The sequence below is a fragment of the Orbicella franksi genome, chromosome 6 (genome assembly GCF_964199315.1).
Source record: "Orbicella franksi chromosome 6, jaOrbFran1.1, whole genome shotgun sequence".
In the NCBI taxonomy this organism is placed as follows: domain Eukaryota; kingdom Metazoa; phylum Cnidaria; class Anthozoa; order Scleractinia; family Merulinidae; genus Orbicella; species Orbicella franksi.
In genome coordinates, this window is record NC_138150.1 from 12,251,656 (window position 1) to 12,276,655 (window position 25,000).

Genomic DNA, 25,000 nt, shown 5'->3' on the forward strand with positions numbered 1-25,000 from the left:
GAGACAATTTTTTAAAGATTTTTGGTGGAGCCAAACAAAATTTGTCAGCCTTGTGCACATGAGACCTGTTATGGTGAGATGAGATTGCAGACTACTAATCCACTAGTTGAACTAGGATGTTCTAAGTCAATGTCTTGTACTAATAGCCAATATACTATTAGACATCACTTGTGTTGTTAAGTGCAGCCATATGCTGTGATATCTATAATCATGATGATATCATGTAGCTTCTGCATTTCAACACAAGCTCTCCACAAATGCTCAGTAGGGTCTACTGACACCTCTTGCTCCAGAGAGACACTGATAAGTGCGTCTCGTAATAGACAACCGAGGCAAATTAATATTGATTGACTATAGTCGAACCTCTCCACAGCAACCACCTTGGGGACAGAGGAAAGTGGCCGTTGTAGAGAGGTGGCCGTTATGGGGAGGTAGGGGTGTAACATGACAACTGTATTTTTTTTTTCCGGGATGCAACGTTTCTTTTCTTAAAAGAAATGCTTAATTTAGCATATAAATACCTAGCGTAGGATGAGCCACAAACAATTTTCACTTGTGAATTTGTGCGGTCGGGAATCCTTATGCGATATAAGGCGAGATGGCTGTCATCATTGTGTTAGCGAACGGGACTTTGGGCACGATGCCCAACGTGTTTGCCAAGCAGAAAGGTCTCTGATGAGTCCCTTCGCCGGGACGAAACGAGCTGCGTAAGACTAGCCACGAACAATGTATTATCACAAGTAACTGTCAACTTTATGATCAAAATATATCAATAAAACAGATACACATACATGGATAAGGGGGGTTCTGTGACCGGGGCAAGTTTTGCTTAACTTTTGAGTCTCGCCTCGCAGCTCGCCTCAAAAATAAAGCCAAACTTGCTCGTTCACAGAAGCCCCTTATCCATGTGTGTTGCACACTGTCTAAGAGATTGGTCATAGATTTATTTTTAATTGAAGAAGGGGCCTGTCTCAGTATAAAGCAATCATGGCCGCGTCAAGGTTTTCTTCTGATGTGCTAGAGATGTTTTTCGGTCCTATCTCGCAAGAAGAGAACGAGAGGCTTCAACTACCTTTAAGGCCCAGAAGGGATTTTGATTTTCGATTGGTAAGAATCAACTTCGACGAATGGCTTCGTGTATGGAGAATGATGGTTCCATTTGGTTATAAATTTAAAGCAGACCTTCTGAAATTCGCACAAAAAAACGAAAGCAAAATTCGAAGTGGTAGAAAATGAAATCCGAAACCTAGAAAGCGTTAAAACGCAGTTTGCGCTTAACGTTAGGTTTTCGATAACTAGAGATGGTGTAAAACAACAAATGGAACGTTATTTTAAACAGAGAGAACCAGCGATTTTTAACAGAAACAACGTGGAAACAGTAAATAGCGTATTACGCCAATCCATTGATGAATTCAAAGGCGAAATAGAGGCATGGTCTCAAAGAGGCTCAGGCTGGGTGGCAGAAGCCGTTTTGGATGCCTTCGTTAATGTCGCCCGATACCAGCCTTTTCGTGGAGGTAGCTATATAATTCTGCCTCAAAAGCTAAAAATCAAAAAAGCGATCATCAACGTCAAAAACCGGGACAACAAGTGCTTGAGATGGGCGCTGCGTGCGGCATTATTTCCCGCGACAGTTGACAAAAATCCGGCAAGGCCGTCAATCTACCCCACAGAAAACGGGCTGAATGTTACAGGAATAGCCTTCCCAACACCGGTGAAACAGATAGACAAGCTAGAAAAACAAAACCCGAACCTGGCGATAAATGTCTTCCGATGGGAAGAGGAGCGTGTTATCGTGCATAGGCTCAGTGAAAAAGACGGAAGCCTCCCGAGGATCAACTTGAGGTTAATACAGGATAAAGAAAAATCGCACTATACCCACGTGAAAGGGCTCAACAGACTGCTGTATGATCAAAACAGGCACAACGAGAGCAAACATTTTTGCGAACGCGGCTTGCGCGGATACCAAAGAAAGGAGCTGCTGGAAAGGCACAAACCGGAATGCATAGGGCAGCTGAAACGTCCCACAAGAACCGAGCTGCCCAAAAAGGGTAAAAACAAAGTCAGGTTCAAGAACCACCACAAGCAGGTGAAAGCGCCGTTCATGGTGTACGCCGACTTTGAGTCTTTGATAAGGAAGATCCGCGGCTGCGCCCAAAAAGGACAGGCAGTGATACAAACCGAAGTCCATGAACCCTGCAGCTTTTCATATATAATCGTGAAAAGTAACGGACAGACGCACGGACCTTACATGTATCGTGGAGGAGATGCGGTGTACCAGTTTTTGGTAAGTCTACAGTACCACGAAAAATTTATGAGGTCGGAGCTAGCCGACAAAAAGCCAATCGTAATGACAAAAGAGGACTGGATAAAGTTCAACACCGCAACGGAATGTCACATCTGCAATGAAAGCCTGGTAAAGGCAGGCTTCAGAGACGCATTTGACGCGTACGACCCCAACACGGGCGAGTATCGCGGCCAAAGCCACAAAAGGTGTTATTACAATGCGATGAGGGGGTTCGTTGGGCCAAGAAGAGAGAGAAAGCCCAAAGGCCCAGAGAACAAAGCCTGCATATTTTGCGGAAAGCCGCTAATGGTAAACAACTACAGAGACGCAGTGAAAGACCACTGCCACATAACAGGAAAATATCGGGGGGCTGCACACAACGATTGCAACTTGAAGCTCCGCATAAAGCCCAAAACAGCACCGATACCAGTGATCTTTCACAACTTGAAGGGATATGACGGCCACTTGCTGATGCAGGTGATGTCACGCGTGACTGGGCATATAAACTGCATCCCGAACAACATGGAGAAATAAGTCTCTTTTTCGCTTGGAAATCTGAGGTTTATCGACAGCCTGAACTTCATGATGAGCAGCCTTGACGCGCTGGTGAAGGGGAGCGTGCCGGAAGACATGGAAATAATGAAAAGGACATGCCAAGACGATGAAAACAGGAAGCTGATCCTGAAGAAAGAAATCTATCTGTACGAGTACATGAACAGCTTCAACAGGTTCGCCGAGACAACGTTACCACCTCAGGAAGAGTTCTTTTCAAAGCTGTCAGGCAAAGGAATAACTGACGAAGAGTACGACCATGCGCAAAAAGTCTGGACCGAGTTTGGGTGCAAGACCCTCGGCGACTACCATGACCTGTACGTGCAGACCGACGTCGTACTGTTGGCAGACGTATTCGAAAACTTCCGAAAAGTCTGCATGGGAAAGTACGGGCTAGACCCGGCGCATTACTACACAGCACCAGGACTGAGCTGGGATGTGCTGCTGAAAAAGACAGGCATCGAGCTGGAGCTTTTGATAGACCTGGACATGCATTTGTTTATCGAAAAAGGCATGCAGGGCGGCATCTCGATGGCAAGTAAGCGGTACGTGAAGGCGAACAACCCGCGGGTGGCCGACTATGACCCAAGCAAGCCGAACAAGTACAGCCTGTACTTGGACACGAATAACCTGTGCGACTGGGCCATGAGCCTGCCGCTGCCGAAAGGAGGCTTCACGTGGAAGCGAGTGATGCCCACCGAAGAGCAAATCATGAAGTTGAAAGAAAACTCCCGGATAGGCTGGATCTTAGAGGTGGATTTGGAGTATCCGGAGGAGCTCCACGAATCTCACAACAACTACCCGCTTGCGCCAGAGAAAAAGGCAATTGGGGTTGAGCAGATGTCGGGAAACCAAAAAATAATGATGGAAGATCTGGGGTTGGACTTTTTGAAAAGTGACAAACTGGTTCTTACGCTGGAGGACAAAAGCAAGTATGTGGTCCTTTACAGGAACCTGCAGCTATACTTGAAACAAGGCATGCATCTGAAAAAGGTCCACTGGGTACTCGAGTTCGACCAGGAGCGGTGGATGGAGCCCTACATCCGGATGAACACGGAGTTCAGGGAAGAGGCCAAGAGCAATTTCGAGACCAACTTCTACAAGCTGATGAACAACTCAGTGTTCGGCAAAACTATGGAAAACTTGAGGAGCCGTGTTGATGTGAAAATCGTCCGGAGCTGGGAGACCGACAAAATCTGCCGCCTGGTGGCCAGCCCCTCGTATGCAAGGCACGAGATATTCGAAAATGACATGGGAGGCATCCACATGTATAAAACACAACTGTACCTGGACAAGCCGATCTTAGAAAACAGCAAGATCCTGATGTATGACTTCTTTTACAGTCTGATAAAAGCCCGATATGGGGAAAAATGTGAGACAAAAAGCCAATCGTAATGACAAAAGACGACGGAAGAAGCATACAGGGACATGAGCAATACAAAGAGGCGTTGTTTTAGAGAAAGCAGTTTTGGCACGGGATGAACATCTTCAGAAGCGAGGGCCACGAGATCTACGGCATGCGTATGGACAAGGTCTCGTTGTCGCTGTTCGACACGAAGTGGTTGATAGAAGATGATGGCGTGCACATGCTGGCATACGGGCACAAAAAGATCAGGCACAGACTTGTTCGGGAGGAAGCTGAGTATTCGGAGGCACAACCAATAGCTCTTTGTGAACAAACCGCGCTTAGGCCTGTCAGACAAATAGACAACAGGTTCGTTTGGTTTAGTTACGGCTCTTTCAAAATGGTATACTTTCGACCAAACTGGGTCTGTAGCTCTTTTAGTCCCACCTTCAAGTTTGCTGGGCTGATACAAATATCGTACATTAATAAGTGGGGGGAGTTTTTTTTCTTTCAAACCAACAGGTTTTGAATATTTTGTAGGTTTTGAGGTGACAGATTTCTCTTTGATAGCTACAGCTGGTTTTTTTCCCATAAGACTAGTGACCTCATTGTTAAGAGTGCCAACAACATCGGGAGCCTTTTGACCCAGGAAGTCGACCGCTGACCTGAAGGCAGCAGCATTTCTACGGCATACTGATGCCCAAACAAGCGCTCGGCGAGCGTGGGGTTGAAATGCTCCACGATAGCCTGGTCTCTGTGAATTTCAGGGCAGCCGCAATGAATAGTGGTTTTGTGGTTTTCCATTTCTTTGGTCATGCTTCCCATGAACTCACACCCAGGGTTGACCTGCAGCAGCCGAGGCCACGTCAAAGGGCTGCACTTGTAAATCAACTGAAAAGCTTCCGCAACTTCCGCAGAGTCTTTGGAGGTCAGAGGCTCAGCCTCTTTGTAACGGCTGGCGACGTCGACAACAGTCAGTGCGTATTTGTAAACTTTGCAGCCCCGAGGGAGCTTGTCATGAGGCAGAAAAAGAAGGTCTGCCTGGTGGACCGTGTTAGGCAACGATACATTGAATTTGGGTCGTGGAATATATCGCGGGGCTTGTTTGATGAGCCACTGCTTGGCGGTTTCTTCAGGGACTTTCGTAGCGTCCGCTAATTTTTTTATGGCAGCGATTGCCTCTCCAGTAGCCCTGGTGGCTGTAGTAGAATTTAGCCAGCTTAGCGTGTATTTATATCTTACGCCTTCATGTTCAAAGAAAACGGAAAGCTGCGTAGCCAAGAGCGAGTGTGCTGCCGCCCACAAAAAGAAGCTTGCCTTGTTTTTGCTCCTCACTGGGCTGATAAAAGTCAGCGAAGCAAAGCTCTTTGATTGTGATCTGTTTGTCTGGGTGGGCCTGGTTATAGAGTTTGAACGCGTAATCGGTGTTCGTGAAGTTTTGCTTTGCCTGTTCTTTGATTTCTCTGTTGGTTTCGATCCAATCAAGAAGCATGGTGTGGTTGCGCGTGTATTTAGCCATATGGACGTATGGCTCATCATTTCTATTTCTTTTATTTTTTCCAAAAAGCGGAGCTCTACTTTCAAAAAATATATCATGTGAAAAAGTAATTTTGAATCAAAAGTTAATAAAAACTATGTTGAAAGAACATATAAGACAGCGAAATAAATGTAGTTTCTGTCTTCGTAAGGAATCGCATACCAAAAATATGAAGCGGTATTAATAAGGCTTGAAATAAACTTTAACCCAAAATATGAAAAAGCAACAGCTAAGATGGCGACATTCGTATATATTTTTTAAATTGTAGTATTGCAGTGGTGGTGGGGGGGTTCGTACAGAGGAGGTGGATGGCATTTGTCCGGTAGTGGAAAGTGTTCAGTACCAAGATCCTCAAAATCAGAGTCATCGTAACCAGAATCCTCAATAACATCCAACCAAACAAATTTTATGGCATCAGCGGTAAAATAAGATATCGTCATTGAAAAATATAATAACGCAACCGTTGAGAGGGCTTTGAGGAAAAAATAAGAACGTGCCATTGGTATTATGACAATATTAATTTTCTTTTCGCTAAACCGAAGTTGGAAGAATTTTTTTTTTGGACTTCAAGGTAGTTTTTGGGTGCGATGCTACCTGCCAGGACAGCCGTGAATTTTGCATAGTTCTTGATGTTGCTGCTGGGGTCAGAGGTAAAGTTCTCTTTCACCACTTTTTTTGCAATCCAGCCGATGCCGGCAGTTAAGCTGGTGAGAACGGCCACATCCATGACTGTATTAACGAGCTTGTTGTCTGACATTGTATAATGTGCGTCTTTTTATTTTTAAATATCAATCCATACGCTAGAGCTCTCTTCTTTGCACCGGTCGAGGCAGCTGCGTATCAACAGGGGCTTGCATCTTGACGGCTGGTTGAGGCGTAGCAGGTTGTCAATTGAAAAACTTTTTTATATCTTCGCGTTTGTAATAGAGGCCAATGACGGAAACCACGATGCTGATTATACTGAGCCACTGAATCATGCTGATAACGTTTTTTGTGTCTTCCTTTGGTGCCTCATCAACAGGCACCTCATGAACGCTTGGCTGCTTTTTGCTAGGAGGAACGAGACCTGCGGCTTCAGTGGCTTCAGCGGCTCTTTTCTGAGCTTCGCACACCTTTTTTGTTCTTGCAGCAACGGCTTTCCCTGCAGCCACCCGGTTCGGGTTTTTCGCAGGCCGTGTGGTTGGTATTTTTGAAGTAACGAATCGCTGGGCAATGCTTACTAATTATTCAGCAGTTTGCTCAACAACTGCTGGGCTTTGCTCAGGTGGACTGAAATCGATATGTTTCGTTGTGATCAGCGCCGCGCACATCGAAAAGCAACCGCCCACATCGCAAAGCAAGACTGCCCGCCAGGGCTGACAGCTCTTTAGTAATTATATAATCATTTTCAGCTCATTTTGCAAAGCCTTGGCATCTTTGACCCGCACCACCATGCCGAACGCTTTCGTGGCCAACGTCAGGAAGTTTTCGATCAAAGTTTCAGTGGCGCCAACGTATGTCTCATACCTTTTGTAGTGCTTTTCAACTTCTTTGTCATTGAAGCGCTTTACCTGCTCGCGTGTCAGGTGCATGCTGATAGCTTCTTTTACTTTGCCTGTAGAAACCAGAATTGCCAGCTGTTCACGTATGGCAGGGATGTTTGGCTGAGCAAGCGTGTTGCCGCCAGGAGAGCCTGAGGGCTCGGTTTTGAGCATCTGAGCGACTTCTTCCATAACTTTAATATTGTCATCTGCAATGGCAGCCATTTAGTTGACGTTGTTCCTTTTTTATACGCAAATTTAATCTCATACGGGTGGCAAAGAGAGAAAACAAGGTGGGAAAACTTTCTCTCTTTCAGCCTCGCAATCAGCTGCTTGAGGTAACCTTGCGAAAGCTCTCCCACGTATTCTTCAAAAATCGCCTTCGTGGTCTTGGCTGAAGGGGTGTACAACAGCACGACGGCTGCCACATTTACACGGAAAGGCTTCACGATGCTGGAGAGCTGCTGGGTCAACACCCACATGCTGATGTTCATGTGCTGGGCAGAAAAGCTGAGTTTAACGAGCTTGCCGGTGCGCCCTTTCACATCTTTGGAGGCTGCGCAGTCATTGAGGACAATCAGCATATTGGCGCCTTCAAAAACGAAACCCGCCATTTTCAGCCAAAGTTCCACTTTGTGCTGCTTGCAGATGACTACGAAAAGCCGCAGATCTCTTTCAGCAAAGCGGAAAACCATCTTGTTATGGGCGAACATCGGGCAGATGAGTGCGATGTAATTGAATTTGCCGTGAAAAGGGCCACAGAGCTGGTTCACGAGGAATTTTATTTTGCCTGAGTTGGTCTGCCCCACGATGAGCGCATTGAAGGTGATGTTGCCGAGGTCCATTTTATGTTTCAGATCTTTATCCAATCAATACAGCACAGATTCAAGCTGTCTTCCCATGATGTCAAACTGGGCATCGGCAATCAAGAAGATATGGCAATTCACGGCGCCTGAGCCGTAGGTCTTCCGCTCAATTTCTAGCTGGACACCGTCGGTGGTGTTCACAAGCCGCGTGTCGCTGCCGTGCATTGTTTGGTCGGCCATGGAGCACAGGTCGATAAGCAGCCCAAACCGGTCGCCGGCGTAGAACTTTTCCAGCGTCATGTGTTCAGTTTAGCTTTTTCTTTCACAAAGAAGTGGCTGGCTTCTTTTGCACATGTCCTTGCTTTCGATGCCTTCATTATACAGCATGTTCGTCGAGCCGTTGAGGGTGACACTGACTTTGGTGATGTCAGGGAAGATGTATTTTTCCGAGTCCCGGATGCCTGCGACATAGGGCTCCACGAAAAGCAGTAGGATCCGTTTCCAGGACCGTTTCTGAGCGTCCACTTTGATGTTCAGCCGTGAATCTGTGCCTTTTTTAAAGGTCATGATTTTGTGCTGCATCACGTGGTCGTAAGCGAACTCTTTTCCAGCCTGATACATGCTGAGCGCCTCTTCTCCGAGAAACTTACTGTGTATCATTTCGTACTCGAGGTGGATGTTGGTAAGCTTGTATTTTAGCTTGGTGGCGTCTGAGCCTCTGACCACCTGTGAAGCAGGGACGAGCGTCACTTCGGAAATGAGGTCGTTGTACAGGGCCTGGGGGTAGAAAATGCTGTGGTCGGTCAAGATCTGGTGGTCGAGCCTGATTCAGTACTTGCTTCCGAAGATTTTGTTGAGCTTGGTTTCAGTGGGGTCGCTTGCCTTGTCCCTGGCTTTCAAGCGTATCTTGTTCAATTTATCAATCTGCATCCCCTCCTGCACCATGATGTCTCGTTTTTCGACTGGGAGGAACAGGTCTTCAAACATTTTGTAGATGTCATACCCCACCGTGTCTTGCAGGGTGGCCCCCGTAAACTTCATGACCAGCTTGTCGACTAGCACACACGTAATGTTTTTAACGAGAAAGTTGTTGACATGCCCGCTCTCCAGGTCGATGTCAAAGTGCAGCGCCAGCGAGCTGGGCACCAGCACCTTGTTTTGGTTTAGCTTGGGCACCGAAACGTACAGGGTGTTGCCAGGGTTGGCTTCAGTGGTATCAAAGGTTATTCGCTTGACAGCGCACGACACCTTCATGGCCCTCACAGATTTCGCCATGTACGTCCGGAACAGCTTGTCTGGGATTTCACCAGGAGGAGCGTAAGGTAGAACGTTCGCAGACAACATGGTATAACAAACTTTAATTATTTCCTAATTTAAAAAAGAACATAATTGAAATATATTGCGATGGCAGAAGGCGGCTATGAAAATCCTGCTTATGAAGACCTGTGGGAGGATGATGATGATGATGACGAACAAGAGGAAAACACAACACAACCCTTTCAGCCAGGCACGGCATCCACTCCCTACCACAGGGGCAAAGAAATCGAAATGCAAATGAGGCAGCACGAGAAGAGCAGTCGGCAGCCTGACACATCTTATACTGAGGAGACATCATTTGGGGGGGATGAAGATAAAACAACCCCTTTGCTTGAAAGAACTGGGTCAATCATGGACCTGCAAAACGAAAGCACTTTGAGGCAAAAACTCAGAAAGACTGTAGACATGATAAAAAGAAAATTTTCCAGGGCAAACTTTCAAAAAATGAAAATCCGAAGAGGCACCGGGAAAAATGTGGGGAAAGTTGTTGCTGTAGGATTCAAAAAGGGCGAGTACAAGATTCTAAAAGACGACGAGTCAGGCTTCATGAAAAGTTTTTTAGACAACTTTAAAGATGTACTTGGGCCAACAGCTGAAGAAATCGCACGCCAAAGACTGACAGAAGCTGAAAATCAACTAAAACAGGCAGAGGACCTTGCCGCAAAAAGAGAAAAAGAAGAACTTCAAATGAAAGAGCTTCGCCAAAAAACTGAGCAAACCCAGGCCCGGATCGATGCTCTTCAATCAGAACAGGGAACCAATGTTGAAAATGAAGCAGAAATCTAAAGGCTAAAGCTTTTGAAAAAAAATTATCAAACCAATTTTGAAAATGCAAAAAAAGAGTCGCCACACTTGAAAAACAAGCAAAAAACAAAGAGAAAGCACAGGCAAAGGTAGACAGACTCAGAACAAGACTCGCGGAGAAAGGAAGTGAAAGAAATGTCGTGGAACAAAGGTTGAACAGCACCAATCCTTTGAACAATCTGAAAGAGCAAGAAAGCGAGCTGCAGCACCAAAGCGAAGAAGACCGGGTGCTTATCCAAGATGATAACACCTCACCCTCTGATAGAGAAGCCGCAGAAGCCCGGGTGGCAGAAAGAAATGAAGAGCTCGCGCGTTTGCAAACTCAAATCGAAGAACGAGAAAGGGGTCTCCCTCTCGCTTAAAGAATCAGAGAAGTTTTCAAAAAATATGGCGTTACTGTGACAGCCATCCTTTTGGCTGCCGGAGTCACAATTGGGGCTGTTGTGGGCATGGTTACAAACACTTAGAAAGCCACTGGCAAAGCTTTGGAGGCCGGCCTCAAAGAAATTGGCATGAAGCTGGGGTCCCTCCTCCCCGGGCTGATCGGTCAGGTCGCTAGCTTTTTTTTCAAAACGGCCGGGCAGGTGGTTGGCTATCTCGCCGAGCACACCTGGCTTCTGATGTTGGCGGCTGTTTTGTTTATTTTCGAAAAATATATCAAAAAACGGGCCTAACGCAAGGCGATTAAGATCAACGCCATGACCCCTACGCTCCCTATTATCACAGCTGTTTTGTTGATTTCATGTTGGCTCGTTGTTTGCTCCTCTTGGGGCGAGGGCGCTTCTTGTGCCGTGGGCTCATCTTTTTTTGGCTGCGGCTTGCCTGTTTGGGCAGCCATGGCTGCTTTGTGTATTGGGTTGGATGGGTGGCTATTGGGCGGGTTTATTTTTGATGGGCCGACTGCCATGAGTTTGAGCACGGCTTTTTTTGTGCCTGGGTTTACCTGGTTGTTGACCCCCAGCTTCATTGTACCCCACTGTGGTTTCAGTGTTGATGATCATTCTTGCAGGCATCAGCCACGCACCCAGGCAGATCGCCAGGTTGAGTCTTACTTTGGCTTCATCTACCGCCAGCTGGTACCTTTGCACGCTCTGGGTCAGGTCGGGCTGTCTGATTGCGTCTTCCATCAGCACCAAGAACTTGCTCTAGGCTTCTTTTGCCTGGCCGCCTTGGCCAAGAATACTGCTTCGCATGTTGACCTGCACGCCCAAGATGCAATGCACGAACGCTTTGATTGACTGGTTTATGCGCGCCAGACCCGCCTGCGTCAACCCAGAGGCTGTGTTGGGGGTGAACCAGTCGTGCTGGGGCACATCCTCCAGTTCAATGAAAGAAATCAGGTTTCCTTTGATTGCTTTCCCACCTTCATCACTAAATTATATGTAGCCTGGGTACGGGTTTTCTGTTTTCGTTGGGCGGCCTGACACAAAAATATATGCTTCCCAGCCCGTGGTTGGCCCCGTGTGTGAAGTGAAAATTGTCGGATGAATCTACGCCAAACTCATCGCAGATCCTTTTGTATGAAGCCACGTCGTAATGGTCGTTGGATTTGTCGAAGGTTGGGTCACCTGGCAAAGTGCTGATGCTCTGAATTCCGCCAAGCTGGTACAAAATTCGTCTTACTGTGAAATACACATGGAATTTGAAAAATGCTCTTATTTGTGGCAGTAGTGTCATGCCTCTGTCAAATATTTCACATGAAATTCTGCAGCCCTGTGTTGCACAAAACATGGCAAAGTTGAGCTGCTGTGGCCAATATTGCATGCGAGGGCCCCCCAGCCAGCGTTTCGATTTGGCCACCGTGCTGTACCTTAGCTTGGTTTGTTGAAAGATTTCTCTGAATTTTCTCATGAAGACGACGTCTGGGGTCACATAGATGTTTATGGGTTGGTTGAGAATTTTTTTCAGGCTTGCAGGTGTTTCTGCAAAATTTACAGCGGGTATGGCCAGCGCTTTTTTGGTTTTCATTGGCGACAATTGATACAGAAAGCCTGCTGTGCCTGCCAAACCAAGAGCAGCTTTCATTTTTGATTCCAGTAGCACCTGTCTGAACCAAACATGCTTTGGAGAGAGCCTGGCCCTTCTTTGAAGAACATTTCTGCTGTGATGTTACGCTTTTCTTCGATGTTGATTTGCGCCACAAATTGGTTTTTATCAGCATTCGGGAACTGTTTTGTGAATTCAGCCCACGCGTTTGTCTGGGCTGTGGCTTTTTTGGCTTTCATATCAGGCCTTTGCACCCATCTTTGGAAGTCTTTGAACGCAGCGCTGTCCATTTCGAATATTCTATTTTTGTACAATACAATGGTTGTGCTTACGATTGTTGCAAAAAATAACAGAGAAACTGTGTACTTTGAGGAACTGCTCCCAAAGGTACATTTGATCAGACTCCTCTCTTGCAGTTTGTACAATAGCTGGCACAATCTGAAAAATGTAGGTTCAGCTGAGTTGGGAACTCAAGATTCTACAGCTAAGAATGTTTCTAAAATTCCTCCAGGGCATTACACTTTAGAGAGCTTGGCAAAAGAAATAGACAACATATTCGAAAATTATAATTACAAACTGGAAACAGAAACAAATCAACCTTTTGGTCAGCTAGTAATAAAAAATGTTGGGTTAAAACCAATTACCCTTGACCATGATTTTGCTCATTTGCTTGGTATTGGGAGGAATTTAAGATTGAAAACATTCATAAAACGGCTTACATCTCCAATGACATATTTTACTCATTGCGATCTGCTCGACAAAAATACAAACTTTTTAAACGGTAAGAGATCAGACCTTTTGGCTAGATTTGACATAAAAGGTTTGCCTTATGCAAAAGTAAGCTACGATTCTACCCCGTAACAGGTGTTGCGTGACTGCTCCACAAATGCCCATGTAAATAGCATAACTGTCAGCGTCAAACATGAACATGGCGAGCTCTTTGATTTTAAAGGTATGCCTCTGGAATTTGAATTAGAAATTAATTAAAGCTTTATATACTATGTCGTCTGCGAACGTTCTGCCTTCCGCTCCTCCTGAGGAGCCTCTCTATCCCGTACTGACAGCGCCTGCTGAAAATTTCCGTTTGCAAAAGATCAACAAGATGGCCAACACTTTGGGCCAAGAAGTCAGACACTATCGCCTTGTTGCGAAAAAATACAAACGGGCCAAAAAATTTGTTAATTGGAGTGCTGCGGGCTCAAGTGTTCTCTCTGCAGTGTTTTCAAGTGTGAGCCTTGGCTCGGCTCTGTCTGTGGTTGGCCTGCCAGCCACAGTTCCATTAGGCGACGTCAGCAGATGTTTCGCTCTTGTTTCTTCAGGGCTGATAATCGCCCGCAGAAAGCTTGAGGCGAAAATTAAAAAGCATCAAGAGATTACCACACTCGGTGTCGCCAAACGTGACACAGTCAACAGATTGTTATCCAAAGCCTCGAATAACAACGCCGTGTCTGCCCATGAGTTTGACATTCTTTCCGAGTCTCAGCAGTACAACATCCTGAAAGAACAAGTACAAGCCAAGCTGCTTGGACAACCGTCGAGCGGAACGATTGTTGATGCTGACAAACTAGAGAAAGAGATCCACGGCAAAGTTGAAGCCGAACTGATAAAAAAATAACCAACCCCGCGGCTTTGAATTAACATTTGAAAACACATGATGCCATTTGCATATTATAAAAACTTGATCGTCTGTTTACACTTGATTGTGTTTCTTGTGAATAAATATTTCACACCAGAGTGGCAAAAAAATGTGTGTGATATTACATGCGAAGTCGTCGATGCCTTGTCTGAGGCAGCTAATTAATACCCGGCAACAATTACGTCTTTCCAAATTAATTTCTCATTTTTCTGCGCATGTGCAGCGAATGACAGAGAAAGAGTACCACAAGTATGCAGAAAGCCTGACCAAGCCATATAAATATGTGATTTACATAACCAATTGTTAGCGAAGCAAATGGCAGTGCTTCAAATGGCAGTGCTTCTGGATATACGGCATGTGCAGGCACTTTGTTAGGAGTGGTGGGGGATGTCTTCCAGTAGACAGTACCCCTGGGTGAACCCACTCCAGCCCTACTGGCAACAGGGGTGCTCAGAGATCCCTCGGGATTTCAACCTCTGTCCCAGAGGTTCAATGAGAATGACAGCCGCCTTGTCAGCAGCGGGAGAAGCCCTAGCCTGGGCTAGGCAACAGCCACCGAGCACCCCCGACGAGGGTTTTGCGACCTTTGTTGGTCTGTCACTCAACGTCATGCATGACAGTAACACCACTAGAAGTAACACCACTAGAGCAAAAAAAAGCTGATTGCTCGAGGCATGTTTATATTTTTTTTTGACAAGAGAATATTGGCTGATTATTTCAAAAGTCACTTGATCACTTCTTGTGGGTCTAAACTTTGCATTAATTCAACCAACGGTGTTTCCAACAGATGTACCCTCTGTTGACGGCTTTTCTCTTTATGTATTTTTACCAAGCCCCAGTAAGGCTCTTCTTTCATTGCCTTTTTCAATCTTTTGTTTTTCATGTGGCTTGCATTGAGAAAACCATTCCTGCCACATCCCATTTTACCAAATACTTGCAAAGCTTTAATTGCTTTGTCTTAAATAGAGACAATACATAATAGCGGCAGTGAATAAGTCCCCAAACACGACGCTCCCGCCAAAGAAGGCAAGAAATACTTCTTTTTCATAATCTTCCATCTCTTCCATATACGTTTTTATAAAGGCGGAACAACTTCTTGAAAATCTGTCAGAATATTTCAGACTTTTTTCAAAACACCCTCCCCCAAAAGCGGCAAAATTTCTTAAAGGCTTTTTATTAGCTTTACATTTTTTCAAACACTTTTTAAACTCGTGGATACGCAAAGCGTAGAAACGTGTTTGTTGCAGGGACTCCGATATGCAAATGTGTCACTCACTCACTCACTCACTTAGGTATAGACACTGCTTGTAATTAGTCGGCCTGAATGAGAGCGCCTGAGTCTGACGCCAGGTTGGAATAGTAACCGCGCCCGATGCCATATTGGAATAGTAACTGAGCCCGACACCATATTGGAATAGTAACCTTGCAGTCAGTGCGAGCCTACTACTCAATGCGTGCATCGTGCCAGCCCGAATATTGATGATTTTGCAGCTTTTACACGACCATTAATATAAGGTGTTTCGCTAAATTGAAGTGGAGTTGACTTCGAATGTTCGAATTAGTACTATGGCCAACTTAAAGACTGAATTTCAGGAGCATTTGAGTCGTCCAGGCGTTCAAAATGACCCGGAGATGTGCATTTGTTTGCTGGAAAGTGACCTGAAAAGCTAATGTGGTAAGCTTTGATGGGAATGTGTCTTATTCCTCGACCTCAATGGGCTTATATGAGCGAAACAAACAACTTTTAATGAACGAAACAGCTATTGAATACAAGACAAACATCGGCACCATTGTATAATATTGTAATTTCATTTTTATAATTTAGTAACATCTAAACCCGAGGCGAGCCGAAATATTGTTATAACTCTACGATGTTGTGTCAGCCTTGCAGTAGTGACGTATTATCGTTTTACTTTTCAAGTTTGGCTGATTAGATCTGCTGTGAGATCCAACGTTCAATCAAGCAGGACCTTCATTCACCGCTTTGCAGTTTAAACACTTAAGTTTTTCATGTTGAGTTGTCCATGTTCAACTGGCATCAAGTTAAGTTTAGATTAAACTTGTGTTCTCTATAGTTGTCTTGTTTATTTTAGTACATTGATCTGAACTCTAAGTGGGATGTGAAATGCACATAAACTTGGAAAGAAACTCCCAAATACTTGATTTTGATAAGCTTAAATGATTTTAAATGCGGAATTCCTCAAAAGTTAGGAATCTGTTACCTTGAAAAAAGCCATTTTTTGTAATAAATGGAATATCCTTCTATCTTTATGTGATGATTGTTCCAAACTATTTCATTTAGTACCTGCTTTTTGGTATTAGGAGTACTGCAGTTAATTTTTTGCCAGGTGCACAGAGCTTCTTTGTAAAAATCAATCGGTATATCAGCTTTAAGTAGCTTTAAGTCAAAATTACACTGCAGAAGAAACAGATCACCAACTGGTTGTAGATAGCAAAGAGGGATATGACTCCAACTTGCAGTTCCATTGCTGTCACTTAATCTTCTTACCCAAACAACTTTAAGCGCTTCATTGATTATTTGAAAATCCGGCATGTCTAGCCCTCCCTGCTCTTTCAGCCCTATCATTGTTCTGTATTTAATTTTAGCTTTCTTATTCCATACAAATGGTGTAATTGCTTGATTTACCATGTCGGTGAATTTTGTTGGAAAAGTTAGGACAGATGTATTATAAACGAGTTTGGAAATCGCTAAGGATTTTAGAATCGTTATGCGACCATAAAGTGTAAGGTTTCTAGGATACCACAAGTTAAGCAGGCTTTTCATTTTGATTAGTTTCTGTTCAAAATTCTTATTGTAAACAATTTCATCATTATACGAGAAATTAATTCCCAGGGGTCTTGCAATTCCCAGGGGTCTTGCTGTCTTTTTGCAGCTTGCGCCTAACCACAATCCTTCAGTTTTACTTTTATTTATTTCCAGGCCAGAACATTCTTGAAAGTTTGACAAAAGTTTGAATAAATTTGTTGCAGATTTCGTGTCAGAAACAAAGGCAGTTGTATCATCAGCGTACTGGGATAATTTAAATTCTTTGTCATGAATTTTTATTCCTTTGATGGTGTTGTCATTTCTAATGGTGTTAGCTAAAATTTTTGCGCAAACAAAGAGAGAGCCTGAGAGCGGACAACCTTGACAGACACCCCTTTCCAGTTTGAAAAACTCAGATGCGAATCCATTGTTCATAAAACAGCTGGAGCAATCGGTGTAAAAAGTTCTAATCCACTTTTGAATGCATGGACCAAAGTTAAAAGCTTGCAGCACCCTGAAGAGGAAGTTCCAATCCACCTTATCGAATGCTTTTGTAAAATCAATAAAAATAGCCAAACCAGGTATACTTTCTAGTTCTGTTACCTTCATGATGTCTGTGATTAGCCTTATATTTTGACTGATGTACCGGCCTTTGACATATCCGGTTTGGTCTTCATTGAGAATGATTGGAAGAACACTTGAAATCCTGTGTGCTATAACTTTGGTAGCGATTTTGTAATCAACATTGAGTAAGCTTAAGGGTCTCCAGTTTTCAAGGAATGACTTGTCTTTCCTTTTTTTTGGTATCATCTTGATAATGCCCTGTTTTTGCGCTATGTTCAATTGTCCGTGTTCATATGCGTAGTTGAGACTTTGTACCATTTCTTCTCCTAGTAAAGACCAGAACCGCAAATAAAATTCTACAGAAAGGCCATCTGTTCCTGGGGTTTTATTTTTGGAACGCTGTTTTAATGTGAGAAAGCACTCCTCGTTGAGAAGTGGACGCTCAAGTTCCTCTTGCTGAGTTGCTTTGAGTTTAGCAATATTTGAATTTTCAAAGAATTGTTCATAATTTGAGTTGTTACAGTGTGCTGCAGTATATAGGTTTTTATGGAACATTTTTCCTTGTTCCAAGATTGTTTTAGGATCGTTTATCTCCTTGTTGTCGTTTGTTTTAAGCTTTTAAATGTGTGATTTACAATGTTGTCTTTTTTCCATATTCAGAAAATATTTAGTGTTTTTTTCGCCATTTTCATGCCAACGTATCCTGCTTCTTATTATAGCACCTTTTGTTCTGTATTCAGCAATCGCATTATATTCTGCTCTGAGACACTAAAATTTTGCTATGTTTTCTTTTGTTCTGTCAGTCTTAAGCTGGTTCATCAAATGATCAATTTGTTGTTGGAGGTGCTTTTCGGTATTCCGGCGTTCCCTGTTTTTTCGTTTTGTATATTGAACACAGAAACCTCTCACCTCCATTTTAATCATGTCCCAGTATAGGCCTTTGTCATCCAAATAATCGTGTTTTGTTTTGAACTCTGGTATCCTACTCGATAGATCCTGTACAAACCTTTCATCACTTAAAAGAGAGTTATTTATTTTCCAAAAACCTGGACCTCGTTGAACATACTCTTTTGATTGCAGGTGAAGAGTTATTGCAGAATGATCTGATATCGTTGACGTGATGATTCCGGAATCTGTCGCAAGCGCTGACAATTCTTTTGAAACCAGCCAATAATCTAGCCTGCATTACACTTTCAACGAGTTATTGCGCCATGTGTATTGTGATGTTCTCGGGGTGTTGTGATCTCCACACATCTTGGAGGTCGAAATTCGTGCACAAGTTTTTGATTTTGCTAATTACTGTCTTTTTTCTCTCAGTTGAAGTTCCGCCAGTTTTATCCAAAGGTGCTAGAGCGCAATTGAAATTGCCTCCTAGAACAATTTGCATATCAGCGTGCCTCCTGGGACTGTCACTGAGCTTTGAGAAGAATGTAATTTCACTGTTATTGTCATTTGGGCTGTAAATGTTATAAAACAAAAATGTAGACTCAAATATGGAAGCTTCTAGTAGTAAATATCTCCCGTTTTTGTCAGCTTCAGAGCTCCCTATGCGTACATCCAGTTTGGGGTTAAAGAGAATTGCAACACCTTTTGAATTATTTGTTCCGTGACTGTAAATGATGTTCCCTCCCCATTCAGATTTCCATATCGCTTCAACATTTTGTGTTGAGTAAGTTTCTTGAAGGAATATTACGTCAAATTTATAATTATGAAGCCACCTAAACAACTGTTGTCTCTTTCATGCTTGGTTCAAACCTCTGGCATTAAGTGAGCAAAAAGATGCTTTAAACGGGGTTGTCATATTCAAATCTTAATAAATTGGTTTGAATAAAATTGGAGAATTTTTGCCGTGATGACAAAGCCATTGGTTTAACTAGCATTAGAATTTGGGTATATAAATTGTTATAAAATCTTCTGTAGTTGGCTGTAAGACGGAATCTATTAAACCTAATTGGGTACTCATTCTTGATATGTAAACGGAAATCAACACTGAAAAATAAAACCAACCTAAACACAAATAAATGAAAAGGTGCCAGCATAAATTTATCGAATTTGTACAGTTAAAGCCACGAAAATTTAGGAAATTCTAGGGCAAAGCAATCAACGGTGGCAGAGTTAGAAACTGCCACTTATGACTACTTTACTAACAATTAGCAAAGGAGGCAAGGGAGTCTCAAGTATGCATATCACCTAAATGTAAACAACTCCCTTGAAAATGTGACAGCTTACCATGTAAGATGGATTCCCGAAGCTGTCTTGTGATTTAAATAAGATCAGATAGCGATTTTACAAAGACAAAACTTTTGCATAGAAAGGAAACTTCTCAGTTTCAGGTCCACGGTAAATTTGACCATTAATTACAAGTCTGTCCACGTTGAATGAGGCTGAAGCCTTTTCCCTCTTGGCCTTTCTTAGTACTGGTAGTAGCGCCTTCCTCATTTCATCTATTTCCTTGGGATAGTCATCTGCGACACCGATCTTTAACTCAGGGTCAATATTCTTCACGTGCTTAAATATACGGCCCTTATCCTTGTAAAAACTCAGCTTGGCTATAATAGGTCTTGGTCTATTTGCTGGTGTCCTTGCTGAACGTTTAGTTGGCATGTGGTGTACTCTTTCGAATTTTAAATTCGCCACGTCTTCCTTTGGCATTTTGAGCTCGTTGACAAGAAGAAGTTTTACGATCCTCTCTGTTTTGTATGGGTTACTTTCAGCTTCTGCTTCTCACACTCCAAAGAATTTAATGTTACTGCGCCTTGACTGAGCTTCAATTTTAATGTTGCGTATCGTCTGCATCTGGAGATCTTGCTGGACATATTGCAACATGTCTCTGGAGCTATTTAGTTTGGTTCTCATTTCATTCTGGTTGTTTCGCAAATCATTTACTTCGTCAGTCGCCCATTGTAATGATTTCTTTAGCTCCGTATTTTCTTCCTTTAGCAGTGCTAACTGGGTCTTAAGGTCTTCAGTTAGAGGACAAAGAGTCAAGAGCTTGTCAAGCTTCTGATTAATTTCTTCAAAGCGAACAGCACTTGTCTGATTGTCGTCTTGGTCAACTTGGTCGCCATGTTGACCGCAAATCATGTCAGAATCGTTAGTTTCTTTGTCCGTTTTGGAGCTGCTTCCTCTTTGACATTTCCTACTTCTTCCTCTTTTGGGCTCATTAGGTTTTCTACTATCTTCCGGCATTTCAATGATTAGCTTCGGGAACGTGGTCACTTGTTACTACGCCATTTCGAGGAGCAACAAAAAACACGTCCGACCACTAGCACGTTATGCTAATCAATCGCTATTCAACATGCTCGCGAACTTTCAATTAAGTGTTTTTTAACACATAGCCATTGTGTATTTTAAAAATGGCAGAAATGGATCACACAAAAAGTTGTGTGTTTTCTTTTAATTCCTGATTAAGATCTTCTTTAAAAGGTAAATTAAAAAAAATGTCTATATATGTTTTCAATAATTTCAAGTTTTTGTTCATTAGTCAGATCCCCAAAACTTAATTCAAAACCAAACATGTGTCTTTAATACACTGAAGGTGATTTTCATTAATTTCCCTCTCTTCTGAAATATTGATCATGTTTTTAGCTGACTGGTTGACAATATCCCCCATCGCAATACAAAAACTTGCAAACCTTCAATCAACATTTTTTATCACAGCTTTTTTCCAACAGCAATCACACCCACCTTACACACATGGATAAGGGGGGTTCTGGGGACGGGGCAAGTTTGGGTTTATTTTTGAGGCGAGCCGCAAGGTGAGACTCAAAAGTTAAGCAAAACTTGCCCCAGTCACAGAACCCCCCTCATCCATGTGAGTGATACTAAACAGAAACAGAGTCCAATGATGTGTGGTATGCCGGATCAAGTTTGGTGACCTTTTACGATAGAAAACGGTGTTTTTTTACACACCGTTCATCAGTCATTCATTAACTGGCTGTTGTCAAGAGGTTATTTTGGCGGTCGGGACACATTTCAGTGGCCGTTGCCATTGTGGAGAGGTGGCCGTTGAAGAGAGGTTAAAACTAAGCATGAATTTATGGACTGTCTGCCGGGACCGAAAAAAGTGGCTGTTGTGGAGAGGTGGCTGTTGTAGGGAGGTGGCCGTTAGTGGACTTTTGACTGTAATTGATTGAGTGTCATATTAAAATGGGTGGGCATTTATTGAAGCGGGGGCATTTAGGTTCAGAAACAGAAGAGCACTTATTACAAAGGGAGGCTCACCAGAAGGTAGGCACTAAATTGAATCATTATGGTAAAAGAGCAACGTGACAATTGGATTATTACCTCTTTAGCAATCCTCTGAAGAGATTTAAAGAAGGCAGCACTTGCATGGTTGTCTCCTGAAACACAATAAACAAGAATTTAGCTAAAAAGAACTCAGTCTGAGTGTTATCAACACACTATTGAAGAAAGCTCTTTCCTAGTCTGTTACAGACCTTTAAATAACAGTACAGAGAGGTCTTAATTGAGTGTTGTAAAACCAAAACTAAAGAATTCACTTTGGCCAATCACCAGGCTTCAACATGCTCAAGAGACCTGTGAATGAGCACTTGCAAATGGTTTCCAATAGAAAGTCTGTGCATAATGGTTTGAAAACAGAACTATTTTTATAAAGACTCTTGGCCAAACATAGCAAATGTTTTAGCTGGATCCTTAACTGCTCTTTTGAAAAGGAGAATAGGCAAACTTGCAAACACAAGGTATTATGAAACATATTACGAAGAAAAACAAGGACATAAGATAAGTCAAGAGCCATCAGGCTGTTGTTAACTGTTGATTATATCAATATTGCATCTAACGCAGTGAGATTAAATACTCATGAAGTTCTGAGTACTGAGCTGTGTGTATACGTGAGGGGAAAGAAACATCTTCAATAAAGTACTTATGCAGGCGATATTATGGCCTTCACAATATTATTTTATCTTATCGTGACTCATGGTCATCATTAAAGCCTGAAAAAAATTCAGACCTGAATGGGACTCACTTTGTGAGTTCGTAATAATACCCAGTATCGCAGAAGTGACCAGTGACCAGCTCCCAGTTGGCCTAATAGCTCATTTGGCAGAGTACTGCACCGGTATCACAGAGGTCATGGGTACAAATCCTGTTCAGGTCTGAATTTTTTTCAGGCTTTAATTTCACAACTGCTTAAGTTGTGTGTACAACTGCGATGATCAATAGTGTCTTCTATTCATATCTTTCTCCGCAGTTCAAATATAAGATCTTTCATATATTCACTTGTACAGATAAACTATAGCAGAGCTCCTGCATGCCGAAGTCGCACAAGTGGAGCCCCACACCTTAGAAAATTTGGTAACCCATAGGCCTCAAAAATTTTGGTTGTCACGTGACTGTCCATATGTCCGTCCGTACGTATGTTAGTATGCCAATACCTTGAAAACTGAGAGTAGTACCATTACCATAGCTACATCTTTGATTTTGGGCATCCATGCTATTGTTAATCGACAGCTGTCACAATGCTGACCAGTATCATGTGACCATATTGCAGGCTCAGGTTGAAAGCTTATAGAGGGTGCATGGTTTTTTAAAATTGACCACTGACCAGTTACTGGTTTCCTGATTGGATTGCGGGCTCAAGTCAGGTTATTTCTTTGGAGGAGAAGGAGGGAATACTCGCAAAGGCAAAATCTCGGTGCAAATTAACCCCTGGCGCGTTGTTGACTTTTCTCCTGACATATGCCTTGCACAATTGTCTCTTGGAAAGTCCCTAATAATGGGTACGTAATTTCTACAATCTTGGTTAGGCTTACTGGGAATAGTTTGTTAAAATTTAACCGGAAAAAAGCACAAAACCACATGCTGAACAATTACATGCTCACAATCGTTTTTTTTTTGAGTTTCTGATCCAAGAAAAATAATTTTCTTTTTCCTTCATGGTCAGATATTGCAATCAGGAGCTCCGCTTTTAGGCTTGGCTAAATCTATATATTACGTAAGAGATAAACTGTGGCCAGCAGGTCAGGTGCTGGACATCTAACCGATCAAAAACTCCTTGTAACCTTTATTTAACGCTACTGGGTTTCACTCTTTACTACCTTTGAGGTTAAAACCCTTTTTTCGCCATCTTCAAATGGCGCTGTAGAAGTTTGCGAGAGGAGAAAGTCGGTGCTGACCCATAATTAGTAGAGCATGGTTGACCAAACCGCGAAACCAAAAGCCAATTCCTTGATTTTCCTTTTAATTGTTCTTGTCGTTGTCACTGCACCTGTTTTTTTGTTTTGCTTTTCTTGCTTTTTTTTTGTTTCAATCGCTTTGTTTTTTGCCTGTTTAAAATGTTTAGTATATTTTTTACTTAATTCCTTTACGTAGTTTCTTATTAATGTATTATTTATTTGTTGGAGTAAAGACAATTTTTGTAATCTTATATTTATATGCTAATTTGAGATAACGATTCTTATAATCGTGTCGTTAAACGTCAGGGGAATTGAAAATAATGCCAAAAGAAAAGAGGTGTTAAATAGATGATGTTCGTATTGATGTGAAGTTTATATGAAATAATTCATATATGAACTGCGGTTGTAGATGAAAGTGAAGAATGATCATCGCAGTATATTTTCCAATTTAAGTGACCTCGCTCCCAATGAGTGGCTTCATAGCTCAGTTGGTAGAGCATCGCACTGGTATCGCGGAGGTCACGGGTTCGAATCCCATTGAAGCCCTGATTTTTTCTCAGGCTTCTTCTTTCCAATTGCTTAAATTGGAAAATATACTGCGATGATCATTCTTCACTTTCAGATATTCGTATTCCCCAATGGCCCTGGGACGAGTGGGCCCTTTCGCATGAATGCGAGGCTAATGTGGGGAAAGTTGCCGCGAAAATACAAGTAAGTTATGGATTATGGCTGGTTTGGCGAAAAAGGAAGTAAATTATAAAAACTGGAAGGTTCCAGAACTTGAAAAAATACCTGCAAGTTCGATGAATATTTGTCTTCAACAAAAAAAGGAAGAATTAGTCGAACTGACAGAAAAAGCTCACGAACTTGCTCTCGAATTGACAGACGACAGTGAGTCCATAAGTGATGTTGTGAATGTGAAGTTGGTTACAAAAGATGGTACAATCCCGAATCTTTTTAACCTCCATTCTGACTGGAGCACTGATATTTCAGATGCCCCAGACTTTGCCTGGGGAGATTTATACTGCTATTTAATAAACAAGAAGGGATATGACCAAGAATCCCTGAAGGCGAACAAGTCTCTCGAAGGGTACCGGTTACACTGGGATGGACATGTGTACAATTTACAAAGAAACAAGAACATCTATTTTGAACACCACATCATAAAATTATCTGTTAAACCTACGGAATGAGAAAACACCTTTAGGAAACAAGCCGATGTATGGTGGTGGGACAATTATCCAGAAGGGCGGTGTTGTCCTCTCTGCACACTGTCCTTGCATTGGCAGGTAAGTGCACCTGGTTTTCTTTGTGATTACACTTTAAGTTATACATAATACAACGATGGGGTGGACTGTTTTATACTACTTTTATTTCATCGTTTAACAACTTGCACCTTCTTTCACTTTACAGCTCTGATGGGGCTTGCCGTCACATAGGTGCGGCACTCATTGATCTTGAAGACACTCTTCGACACAATGAAGTGGTCACTTGCACTGGCGAAAAATGCGTATGGAAAAGAAGAAAGAGGACACACAATGAAACTAGTAATTTAGAAGATATGACCAAACCTAAAATCGGTAAGAAAAAGAAAAAGGCAGCAAAGCCTTCAACCAGGAATTATGATCCATGCCCAAAGGCAGCTGTAAACAATGAGAATCTAGTTGAACAGTTCAGAGGATTGCTTATTAATAAAGTTCTTTCAGCAGTAGGCCTTCATTTCTTACCTGATCCTGGATTAA

At 42.8% G+C, this 25,000-nt stretch overlaps 2 protein-coding genes and 1 pseudogene across 4 annotated transcripts in view; 2 read left to right on the plus strand and 1 right to left on the minus strand.

Annotated features, from left to right (window-relative positions):
* LOC145489646 (uncharacterized) overlaps positions 1-2,821 on the plus strand; it is a 3,705-nt gene extending 884 nt beyond the window's left edge. Inside the window, exon 1 of the mRNA XM_081468673.1 lies at positions 1-2,821. This exon is cut by the window's left edge and continues 884 nt beyond it. Coding sequence (XP_081324799.1) covers positions 1,319-2,821 — 1,503 coding nt within the window. The 5' untranslated portion in view covers positions 1-1,318.
* LOC145489642 (4-aminobutyrate aminotransferase, mitochondrial-like) overlaps positions 1-25,000 on the minus strand; it is a 129,110-nt gene that overhangs the window by 15,262 nt on the left and 88,848 nt on the right. For 2 of the 3 annotated variants that reach the window (XM_081468667.1, XM_081468665.1), the window contains 2 exons: positions 21,409-21,464; positions 12,521-12,592 (listed from right to left, as the gene is read on the minus strand). In XM_081468667.1, coding sequence (XP_081324793.1) covers positions 12,521-12,592; positions 21,409-21,464 — 128 coding nt within the window. The remainder of the gene's footprint in view (positions 1-12,520; positions 12,593-21,408; positions 21,465-25,000) is intronic. The other variant, XM_081468666.1, reaches the window with a different exon arrangement.
* LOC145489304 (uncharacterized) overlaps positions 23,984-25,000 on the plus strand; it is a 3,201-nt pseudogene continuing 2,184 nt past the window's right edge.